The sequence below is a fragment of the Triticum urartu genome, chromosome 4A (genome assembly GCF_056163025.1).
Source record: "Triticum urartu cultivar PI428250 chromosome 4A, HENAU_Tu73, whole genome shotgun sequence".
Taxonomy (NCBI): domain Eukaryota; kingdom Viridiplantae; phylum Streptophyta; class Magnoliopsida; order Poales; family Poaceae; genus Triticum; species Triticum urartu.
Window position 1 is genome coordinate 525,577,918 of NC_141876.1, and position 11,922 is coordinate 525,589,839.

At 45.1% G+C, this 11,922-nt stretch overlaps 1 protein-coding gene and 1 long non-coding RNA gene across 2 annotated transcripts; one reads left to right on the plus strand and one right to left on the minus strand.

Annotated features, from left to right (window-relative positions):
- Positions 1-636: 636 nt before the first annotated feature.
- LOC125552479 (expansin-A24-like) lies at positions 637-1,335 on the minus strand. Its single transcript, XM_048716050.2, has 2 exons — positions 1,015-1,335; positions 637-946 (listed from the first exon to the last, which is right to left on the minus strand). The coding sequence occupies exons 1-2, from the start codon at positions 1,197-1,199 to the stop codon at positions 637-639; spliced, it is 495 nt and encodes a 164-aa protein (XP_048572007.1). The 5' UTR covers positions 1,200-1,335.
- A 1,094-nt stretch (positions 1,336-2,429) lies between these two features.
- LOC147976394 (uncharacterized) lies at positions 2,430-3,152 on the plus strand. The gene is made up of 3 exons (XR_015601482.1): positions 2,430-2,635; positions 2,757-2,840; positions 2,937-3,152. It is a non-coding gene; the product is annotated as an uncharacterized LOC147976394 (long non-coding RNA).
- Positions 3,153-11,922: the final 8,770 nt, after the last annotated feature.

Consider the following 11,922-nt stretch of genomic DNA (forward strand, 5'->3'; position numbering starts at 1 on the left):
TGTGTACTCATCTTTTCATTGAGTTTAATCCTGATATTCTCGAGGTTGATCTTGTACTGTCCCATTAACTGTTGCACTTTTAGTTTCTATTTTCTTTTCCTTTTTGTGTTTGGTAGGCCTTTTACATATATTCTATTTGAAGTGGATTTTTCATGATAACCGAAGCCAATTCTGAGGTAAAAGGGAATTTTTTTTGTTTGATAAGAATTTTTCACGCCAAAATATTTCTAGGCATGGGATCCGTCTGAGGGTTGTATTGTACAATGGCTTCTAAGGCCATTATCTATACTAATGGGTTATTATTATTGATTTGGAATGGTTATTTCTGAGTCACCTAAGGAACAACCAAAGCGAGAGAATAAACATTCGAGGTAACTCGGTAGAACCAATCATGTTCTATATACACCATCCAAATTAATAAAAACACAAATATGTACAACAAGTTAAACTCGTACAAAGATATTGGAGCTACATGAGGGTAACCAATTAATCAATATATGTACACAAGTAGTGCTTAAAATTAATATTTAAAGCACCACACCATAAATAAAGAAATTACAGACATCTCTCCAATGTGTGATGATATGCTCACAAACCACTGACATCCTAATAAATCGCTCCATTGGCAGTGATCAGTTAAAACTGCAATTTGCTCGCAAATGTTTGCCCAAACGTCCATCCAGTTGGCACAATATTGTTGAACACAAGCGTCTGCCCATCTGTGTTGGTCAATCTGAATGAGAGCATCTTCCCGGTAAGATTCGCTAGAGATTGCCAGTTCGCGCCCCAGTTACGAGCCATTGGCGCCCATGCGTCTGAATCAGAGGTCTTGACATCCATCGATTTGATCGATCCGGCAGCTCCCACGTTGAATACGTTAACTAGGTTAAAGTAATCATGACCAGTGATCTTGAACCTCACCCCACCTTTCTTCACGCATGGAACCCTGCAGAAATCGGCTTTACTAACTTGCAGACAGGCACATAACAGTGATAAATATTCGTGTGATGTTACCTCTGGTACATGATAGGGATGATGCCACCCTTGTACACACCAATCTTCTCCCAGGCCGGCTGCGCCATGTCGAAGTGCGGCCTCGGAGGATTGCACCATCCTCCATTGTCGCTCGGGAGTGCATAGTTAGGCGGGCAAAGGTTCGTGGCCGTGATTGTCACCGTGACGCCGGGTTTGCAGAACATCGGGTCCGCAAGCTTGCGGTCACAAGAAATCTAGTAGCACTGACCGCACGACGCGCCGTCGTTGAAGAGCGCCTGGCTCAGCGCCGCCGTCCACGTGCCACACGAGATGTGGTATTCACTATTCAATTGGCCCCTTCTATCTCTACTACTATAGTACACGATTTTTTGAATATTTGAATCTGCCCTCTTCTCTCTTGTTTTACCCGCCACATCCAAGATGGAATCATCTGTGGCCGTCAACTTATTAAATCGAACGGCCTGTATCATCCGGATTCGTCGCCCACGCAATCCCGCCAAACCTGAAAATGAGCCGCGCTTCTAGAGAACTCCACGACCCACGGTAGCCTCCAGGCTCTGGCAAATTAATTCCCCGCCAACCTCCTCACGCTGATCTTTCCCCTGTAATCTGGATGCTCTGTATCCAGTATTCCAATTTCTCTAGCCCGCGGGTCACACACCACCAGCTTCATTGGTCCATCCCCCCGTCCACACACCCAGCACGGCAGCACCTCCGAATCACCTCCACGTCCAGATTGCATCTCCAGCCCTGTCTCCTTGCAGTCTGTGGCTTGCTTCGAAATTTGTTTGCGCCTGGTGATTCCAGGCTCAGAGTAGTTGGACATCCATCTACGGCCAGCTGACCACAGGTGCCGCTGATCACAGGTGAGGTTGCTGATTCTTCTGCTCCTTTGGGAATTTTGCTGCATGAGAATGTTCTGCAAGTGATTCTTCTTGCTTACAATGATATGAAATACAAATCCACTGGTCCGATTGTAGCTTGCTGATTTTTCTACTTTTCTTGCACGCAAGGTGTTTGTGTTTTTGTCCAAACAGTACACTATGAAAGGCAATGCAACATATGTTCATTCTGTTCATGTCTCATGGCTATTTGTAAATTTGTATATGCTTTAATTATTTTTCTTGGGTTTGGTAACCTAAAAAATGGTCTAATGCTTATACTGTAGGTTGTGGTTGAAAACACTTGGCTTACAAAATCAAGTAAAATCGACAAGATGGAAGGCCGGGTTCCATTCAGAGATATTACAAATGTTCACCCAACAACTTCACCAAAAAGGAACTACTGTAAGTTTTTTTATTATCTTGATATCTAATTATTATCCTTATCAATCCTTTGCCTTGACATACTATTTGTTTTTTGTTTGTTTTGTTTTGTGGGTAAATATTAGCTGTCGTTGAAGAGCAGAATGATCCTTTAGTTGAAACCAGAAATGCTACGCAAATGAATTCTTCCCAGCGTAAGCGTTACCATGACCGGGATAGATACTTGCAAATGACTCCATATCAGAGGGAAGCCTATTTGCAAAGGAATCGTGAGTACAAAAGAATGAGGCGTGAGTGCAGCGCAAGTTGTAGCAATACACAACCAGCACCCCAGCAGAAAAATACAAGAGCTAATAAGAACATATGCATGACAGGTACTGTTCTAATCGACAAAATATTCATTTCTAATATTATCAATGACCATTGAATGTTCATTTACCTTTTTAATATATGATGTATAATTTTTGACGGGATAAGGTTGAACCTACATTACAGGAAAGGAAGTCGTGGCCAGTTCAAACTATGAGAAGCATGATTCGGTATTTACTCAACTGGGGTCTTCATCAAAAGGAAAACAAGGTTGTGATACGTAATGAATTAACAAATATCAAATATCAAAATTTATTTTTTTGTATATTTCATCACACTGTCGTTGACCCTTTTTCCTTAAAACAGTGGCGGATGTTGGTGGTTCTGGCACAAGTCGTCCAAAAGCTGGAACTCGATTCACCATCAGTCCATCTGGCATATATTTATCATCAATATCCTCGGAAGATCAAGCTGCAAAATATGAATTGAAAAATGTACGTCAGCGTAAGCGACATCGTTGCGTCAACATGCACTCAGAACTGTCACATGATCAAGAAGAAACACACATACAAGAGATTTGTGGCCATAATAAAAGACAGAGGCCAAAAAAAGAAAGTTGTAGTACTGCACAGGATCGTGGCAGAGAGACCAACAATGTGACGCCCGGGTAATCAAGCTACAGTAACCCTCTGGTAATGATGCCACGTCACCTCGATTATTGTTGATAATCTCGTGTTAGCTCGGAACCGAACCAAATTCAAATTTGAATTAAAGTCAAAACAATTAAAGTTTTCAAAAGTCAAAACTAAATTGTCCCTAATGTGTCTAATAATCCATAATAGATGCTGGTGAAGAAATCATCTCTTAATAAAATACCTAAATGCACTAAATAAACTAAAACAGTAGCAAAAATGATTATTTAAATGCTTTAAAATGATAAACAATTACAAACTAATATATTTAGGTGCCAAGTTAATTGTGGCAGTGGTATAATTCCTATTATCAATTTAGGGATCATTTTTGTACTTCACAAAAACTAAATTACAATGAGTAATAAAATAAAACAGAAAAGAAAATAAATAAAAAAGAACAGGAAATTAAAAAAAAAACAAAAAAAAACACAACAAAAAAAAAGAACCCCCTCCCCCTGGGCCGAATGGCCCAGCTAGCCATCAGGCCAAAAGGCCCAACCGGCCCACCCCACTCCCCTTATCCCTGGACCCCGAAACCCTAGCCACTACCCATCGCCCCACTCCCCCACTCCCCCCCCACGACCCCCTCGCCCCTCCTCTGCCTCCCCCGATCTGGATCGGGGGGAATCAGCGCCGCCGCCCGATGCCCCCAACACCCGTCGACCGTCGCCGCCTCCCCCCACCGGCGCTTGACCCCCCCGGATCCCGACCACCGCCGCCCCATCGCTCGTCCTCACCCCCTCCTCGCCGGACGCCGTGGACGCGCGCCGTCCCGCCGCTGCCGAACGCCTCCTCGTCCTCCTCCCCGCCGGTCTTCCCCGACCGCCCCCGAGCCCACTGCCCCGTTGCCCTACTCCCCCCCCCCCCCCCCGTGAGCTCCGGCCTCCCTCCCTCTCTCCCCTGGCTCTCTGTCCCCGGCCGTCGAGGCCCACTACCGCGCCGCGCCGCCCCGCTCCCTGCTAGCGCTGCCGCCTGCGCCTGCTGCGCGCTGCTCAGGGCCGCCCGCCTCGCCACTGCCCGCGCTCCTCTTGCGCCCCTGCCGCTGCGTCCGCCGGGCCGCACCCCTTTCTCCACCGCTGGCGCTGCCGCCGGCCACTCCCTCTGCTCCGCTGCTCCGCCTCGCCCCCAGGGCCGCTGTGCCCTGCCTCGCGCGACCCGCTGCTGCGCCGTTCGCCTTTCCCCGCTCCTGCACCCCCCCTGCACCGACGACGCCGCCATGTCCGCGGCCAGCTCCGACCGCCCCACTCTCCTCCTCTCGTGAGAGGCCTTGCCGCGCTGAACGCCTGTCACCGCCCTCCCGTGGCGCCGCCCTCCGTTCCCTTGGCCGACGTTGTGGGCGCCGGGGGCCACGCCGGCGGCCTCGCCACGCCCGTGGCTGGCCCCCTGCCTGTCGATCTGGGCGCTCGCCCAGTCGGACGCCGACGCCCAGCGCCCGCACCCGCGGCAACCGCACGCCCGTTAGCCCCAGGGCCCTATGACAAAGGGGGCCCGCCCCCAGAACGTTTAAAAAAAAAGAAGTAAAAAAAGAAGTATATAAAAATAAATAAAACAATAATTAAAATTTAATTTAATTTAATTAATTAATTAATTAACTAAAGTAATTAAGTTAATTAACCTTAATTAATTAATCTAATTAACCTATTAGCTTAATTAAACAATAATTAGTTTAGCTAAACTCTAATTAACCTAACAGAGTATGACGGGTGGGTCCCACTGGACCCACGCGTCAGTTTGACCCAGTCAACCCTTGTTGACTGCTGATGTCATCATGACATCATGCTGATGTCATAAATCCTTTTTCGAATTAATTTAAATAATTAATTAAATTCCAGAAATTGATAAAATCTTTAGAAAATCATATCTTTTAATCCGTAACTCGGATGAAAAAGTTTTATACATGAAAGTTGCTCAGAACGACGAGACGAATTCGGATACGCAGCCCGTTCGTCCGCCACGCATCCCTAACCTATCAAACTCGCAACTTTCCCCCTCCGGTTCACCGGTCCGAAAACGCGAAACACCGGGGATACTTTCCCGGATGTTATCCCCCTTCACCGGTATCACCTACTACCGCGTTAGGGCACCTCTAACGCCGTAACTTGTCTTGTCATGCATCACTATGCATATGCTTGCATTATATTTATTGTTTCTTCCCCCTCTTCTCTCTCTAGACACCGAGACCGACGCCGCTGCTACCACGTACGACTACGGAGTTGACGACCCCTCTCTCTTGCCAGAGCAACCAGGCAAGCCCCTCCCCTTTGATCACCATATATCGCCTAATCTTCTCTATACTGCTTGCATTAGAGTAGTGTAGCATGTTACTGTTTTCGTTATTCCTATCCTGATGCATAGCCTGTCCTTGCTACTACTGTTGATACCTTTACCTGCAATCCTGCTTACTTAGTATAGGATGCTAGTTTTTCATCAGTGGCCCTACATCCTTGTCCGTCTGCCATGCTATACTATCGGGCCGTGATCACTCGGGAGTTGATCACGGGTATATACTATATACTTTATACATGATACATGTGGTGACTAAAGACGGGTCGGCTTGAGGAGCACCCGCGAGTGGATCTTTGAGGCGGAGCGACAGGGCAGGTTCCGACCACCTAGGAGAGAGGTGGGCCTGGCCCTGGTCGACGTTCGCGGATACTTAACACGCTTAACGAGATCTGGGTATTTGATCTGAGTTTGGCCATTTGGTCTATACGCACTAACCATCTACGCGGGAGTAGTTATGGGTATCCCGGCGTCGTGGTATCAGCCGAAGCCTTCGTGACGTCAGCGACTGAGTGGCGCGCGCCGGATTGGAACGTAAGCCTGCTCTTGTATTAAGGGGGCTAGTTCTGCTTCCGGCCGCGTATGCAACGTGCAGGTGTGCTAAGGGCGATGGGCCCAGACCCCTGTGCGCTTAGGTTTAGACCGGCGTGCTGACCTCTCTGTTGGTCTAGGTGGGGCTGCGACGTGTTGATCTTCCGAGGCCGGGCATGACCCAGGAGAGTGTGTCCGGCCAAATGGGATCGAGCGTGTTGGGGTATGTGGTGCACCCCTGCAGGGAAGTTAATCTATTCGAATAGCCGTGATCTTCGGTAACAGGACGACTTGGAGTTGTACTTTGACCTTATGACAACTAGAACCGGATACTTAATAAAACACACCCTTCCAAGTGCCAGATACAACCGGTGGTCGCTCTCTCACAGGGCGACGAGGGGAGGATCATCGGTTAGGATTATGCTATACGATGCTACTTGGAGGACTTCAGTCTACTCCCTTCTACATGCTGCAAGATGGAGGTTACCAGAAGCGTAGTCTTCGAAAGGACTAGCCATCCCCCTCTTATTCCGGCATTCTGCAGTTCAGTCCACATATGATACCCTTACTCCATTTGATACCCATGCATATGTAGTGTAGCTCCTTGCTTGCGAGTACTTTGGATGAGTACTCACGGTTGCTTTCTCCCTCTTTTCCCCTATCCCTTCTACCTGGTTGTCGCAACCAGATGTTGGAGCCCAGGATCCAGACGCCACCGTCGACAACGACCCCTACTACACCGGAGGTGCCTACTACTACGTGATGCCCGCTGACGACGACCAGGAGTAGTTAGGAGGATCCCAGGCAGGAGGTCTGCGCCTCTTTCGATCTGTATCCCAGTTTGTGCTAGCCTTCTTAAGGCAAACTTGTTTAACTTATGTCTGTACTCAGATATTGTTGCTTCCGCTGACTCGTCTATGATCGAGCTCTTGTATTCGAGCCCTCGAGGCCCCTGGCTTGTAATATGATGCTTGTATGACTTATTTTATTTGTAGAGTTGTGTTGTGATATCTTCCCGTGAGTCCTTGATCTTGATCGTACACATTTGCGTGCATGATTAGTGTACGGTCAAATCGGGGGCGTCACAAGTTGGTATCAGAGCCAGCTGCCTGTAGGAACCCCCCTTCCACACTCCTTGGCCGAAGTTGAGTCTAGACATTACAAAAAACTTTTACTAACTTGGCTGTGTGCCTTACGGGCCCACGTCGCCATCGGGTGGTATTAGGATCTTTTACTCCTCGATCCTTACTCTGGGACTCTGATCTCTCTTCTATTCGGGTTAAATGATTTGACTAAAATCTAACTTTAGGTTCTCGAAAATACTTCCTGCCGGAGAGCCCCATTCAGGCCAGATGATCGACTGCTTCAACAAAAGATTCTGACAATACTCTCTGATGTTCTCCCGAAACCTTATGCCGTTGCTTTTGCAATTCCCTACCACCGAAATATCCCTTTGGACAAGTATTTAGACCTGTCGTGCTTACTTTTATTTCCAGTCGATCTTGTTATTATAAGATACCCCGAGAATACTTTGTGCCTACTGCCTTGCAGTTCTTTGCCACATGCATACCACTACGGATAATTACTCGCATTTATCGAGTATCCGCTCATCCCCAGATATTCATGCAGTTCACAAAATTCTTCGAAATACCATTCGGTCTTCCGAAGATCCTCATCAACCTATTGCTCCTGAAATTCTTGCTTGCTTGCATTATGGTTAATCCCATAGGTATAGTAATCTTATTGGCAACCTTTGTCAATATCATTTTGAGTCCATTGACTCAATATGTTGCGAATGCTCGCAATCCTCACTCAGATCATAGAATTCATCCTTCCAGCTCAGATGTCATTTAAAACGTGAGCTGGTCCTCGGCCAATCAGATTGCCATCGATTGTACCCCTAAGTCTATTCAACTTGTCCGTCCTTGATCAGAGCGTTTGCTCCTGATCCCTTGATTTGAAAATCATAATTCCTTTGTTATTTAAACGTTGAATTATTCAGATATTCTGTAAAACGATGCATTTGCATTCTTTCTTCCTCTGATTGGGTATCGATACTCACATCAGCTCCATTGTGGGTTACCATATCCACTGTTGGATTATTATCCGACAATGTCCTTCATAATTAATCACCTTGTGAGTTCTTTCTCCGATACATAATGCCTTTGGTAATTTGTATCCTCTCCTTTTGCCAACCATGCTCTGCTTTCGAGCTGGTAATATTTACTCATGAAACTTGTGGTATATGTTTCTAAGAAGCCCCTATGGGTTGAACATATGCCTTCTCTAAAACTGTGTGAACTCGAAAGTTTTCACGGGTCATACTCCTCTGATAATTCACCAGGTAGGTTTTGACACTGAAATCAGTTTTATTTAGAGCAGTGAATGAAAGGTTATGCATTGAAGAAGTGGGAGTCGACCTTGAACTTGTGTTCATGCCCATGGACACGATGTATATCCTATCGTGGAAGCTTCTTGCAATAATAACGATCCTCCTTGTTATAATATCATTTGGTATCTGTGAATTGATCCTTGCAATCGTGGTTCCGACCATATGTTCTTCTTTGACCCCATTTCTCGGGCAAGTTTAAGCACTTGTCTTGTGTGGACCAATACACCAGTCCAACCTTTACTTTGATCTACTGTCGAGTATTACACCCTGGTATCTCGGGAATATCATGGGACACCATAACTTCTTATGGGTTCTTCATAAACCATTATCACTCGCCGGATCCAATTGATCCTAGGTTCTGGGTTGTCGTCAACCGAGAACATCGAATAAGTGAATCGAGTCCGCACTCTGATTCAATAACTCTTAAGTAAATGTTGTTGCTTATGAGTTAATATTCATTTAAGTCATTCCTAGCCTGATCGGCTATATCATCCTTGTGCTAAATTTTAACTGTGCTACCTGGTCCTTCACAGAGCACAATTCTCGACGATGAGCTAAGCTTACGTCGATTTTCCTCATCATATCATTTCTCCCTGAACAGCAAACTTGATTTCGAGTTTGTGTCATGGTTCCAATAACCATTCGCTTCATCATTCCTTTCACTTGATGTCATCGCTGATCGATTACATCTTCGTGGAGCCTCTCGACTAAATTTGTCGTGGTCATCAAACAACATTTTGATTCCTTCTAGAATATCAACCAAATGTATAATGACATGTAACCATCCTTGTCTCTCGATGATTTGTGTTATCACCGACAACATTATTGCTTTCCCTCCAACACAAACTTGTTCGTGTTTTGTGTTATACCTTGAGTTCCTTGCTATCCGGCATTTGTCCTTCTTTACCTTGGAACATTACCACCTTTTATGTCAAGAATGTCGTGGCAATTTTACCACCTCTTGAGAATTCTTGATATAGTAATATCTCTCGCCATTTGCGTTCATTTCTTGGTCTCCGTGTTGTTTCTAACCGGAATACCGACAAATGGTCTGTGATGTGTAAATTCTAGACTTCTAGCAACCCTATCGCTTTGAAGTTATTGGTCTACAGTTTCTTTAGAAATTCTATTGCTTATTGAATCATCATTCGAACATTGATCGTGCTACCTAGTCCAGATTCCTGGGTGCACCCTTCTATCATTGTTCAGTTGAGTATGTTCCCCTCGAGCATACATCATTATATCATTGATCCGACAAATGATATTTCCTTGTTCACATAATTGTGGAAATCCATCTTTTGGAAATCTCGATGAATTGCCGTTGAGTTCACCAGACACCTCCTTGTCCTCTCCTTGGATTAATGATGAACTCTTGTTAACGAAAATCACTTCATAGTTCATTTCCTGAGAATCTTACAACGTCGTCTCGTCAATTTGTTTTGCACCTTTCCTTCTCAAACATTCTGAGTCTGAGTTATCCTGACACCAATCATATCTGAATCTCGGTCAGATATGATGATTGGAACATATTTCCAAGAGTTATAACAATGGTCTTTATGTGACCCGGTAAGGTGTTGTCATGCCTAGCACACCTGGCCGAAGGCCCTATTGTTATAGTTTCCTTTTCAGCAAGGCTATCCTTTCTTCCATGAGGAAAATGTAAGACTTATACTATAGGTTGTTCCTGATGGATCCTTTTTGTTTCCAAAGTCTGATCTTCACCTGTTGACCATGTCAATGCTATCTCGAAGCATGTCTATGCTACTCCGATTTTCAATAAGAACATTTGAAGCACCATGCTAAATGTTGTTGAAATTAACCAAACACCGTTGTATGGGTATTGTCATGAAATTTCTTTCCCCTTTCCTAAAGAGTTTTTATTATATCCTGCCAAGGATATCATGCTCTGCTTGTCCTTGGGGAGGATATACCCCTGATATATGTGTTTAAACACATTTTCCTTTCCATTATTTGGTTTAACCTTTCTTGTGATCTATATGATCTAAGCAGTAATATTCTCCTGCTTATGTGTATGCCTCGGTGTACAATTCTGTCAGCAAGACCCTGTTACTGTTGTTGATGACATTTCGGTAGCCACCGATGGACGGGGACCTTGCCTATTGGCCCGCCTCGGTCAACGAGCAGGAAAGTGGTTCTCTTCGTCCCTCGCCTTGGTATCGATGTTGTTGCCGACATAGCTGACAGGCTATCCTCTGACATGCCTTCCTTACATGATCGTGCAAGTCGTCACCGCCTTCCTACTTTTAACCCACATGGTGGGCCCATAACCCACAGTTCCCAGGATCGAAACCTGACTCTCCTATACAACCCTGTTTCTAATGGTTATTCTCCATGCTTGGCTTAGTATTTAATTCATGGGCCACCTTCTTAGTGCTCTATTCTGGTATCAGACACAATGCTTACTCTCGCCGCTCTGAACCCCTTTCTCACTCTGGTTCAGACTTTGAGCAGCTATCTATCCGCTTGGACCCTCTCATTATACCTTCGAACTTTACTCTCAATGTGTTTTAATCATTCAACTCGAGAGGCACTCGTATGATCATTCATGGGTTAACCCTAGATTGTTTCCCTCATAAGCACTCTGTCGTAGCCGAGCTGCCCCTTACCTATTCGTGAGTACGGTGAAGGTTCGGAAGGAAGGACGACTTCACCATAATTACCTGAAGCATAAAAATGAAGACATCAATATAATGGATCGACCACTTCGAGAAGAGCAACCAAGACCGAAAAGATTCGTTAGAATTTCGTAACCAAATCCCTTCCCCCTTACTCCCGCTCCTAAATCTCGGGACGAGATTTCTTGTAGTGGAGGAGAATTGTGACGCCCGGGTAATCAAGCTACAGTAACCCTCTGGTAATGATGCCACGTCACCTCGATTATTGTTGATAATCTCGTGTTAGCTCGGAACCGAACCAAATTCAAATTTGAATTAAAGTCAAAACAATTAAAGTTTTCAAAAGTCAAAACTAAATTGTCCCTAATGTGTCTAATAATCCATAATAGATGCTGGTGAAGAAATCATCTCTTAATAAAATACCTAAATGCACTAAATAAACTAAAACAGTAGCAAAAATGATTATTTAAATGCTTTAAAATGATAAACAATTACAAACTAATATATTTAGGTGCCAAGTTAATTGTGGCAGTGGTATAATTCCTATTATCAATTTAGGGATCATTTTTGTACTTCACAAAAACTAAATTACAATGAGGAATAAAATAAAACAGAAAAGAAAATAAATAAAAAAGAACAGGAAATAAAAAAAAACAAAAAAACAAACACAACAAAAAAAAAGAACCCCCTCCCCCTGGGCCGAATGGCCCAGCTAGCCATCAGGCCAAAAGGCCCAACCGGCCCACCCCCACTCCCCTTATCCCTGGACCCCGAAACCCTAGCCACTACCCATCGCCCCACTCCCCCACTCCCCCCCC

Coding starts and splice junctions, on each gene's coding strand:
- LOC125552479 (XM_048716050.2), bottom strand. CDS start 1,199: ATGTTCTGCAAACCCGGCGTCACGGTGACAATCACGGCCACGAACCTT. Junction 947..1,014: donor ATCCCTATCATGTACCAGAG/GTAACATCACAC, acceptor CGATTTCTGCAG/GGTTCCATGCGTGAAGAAAG.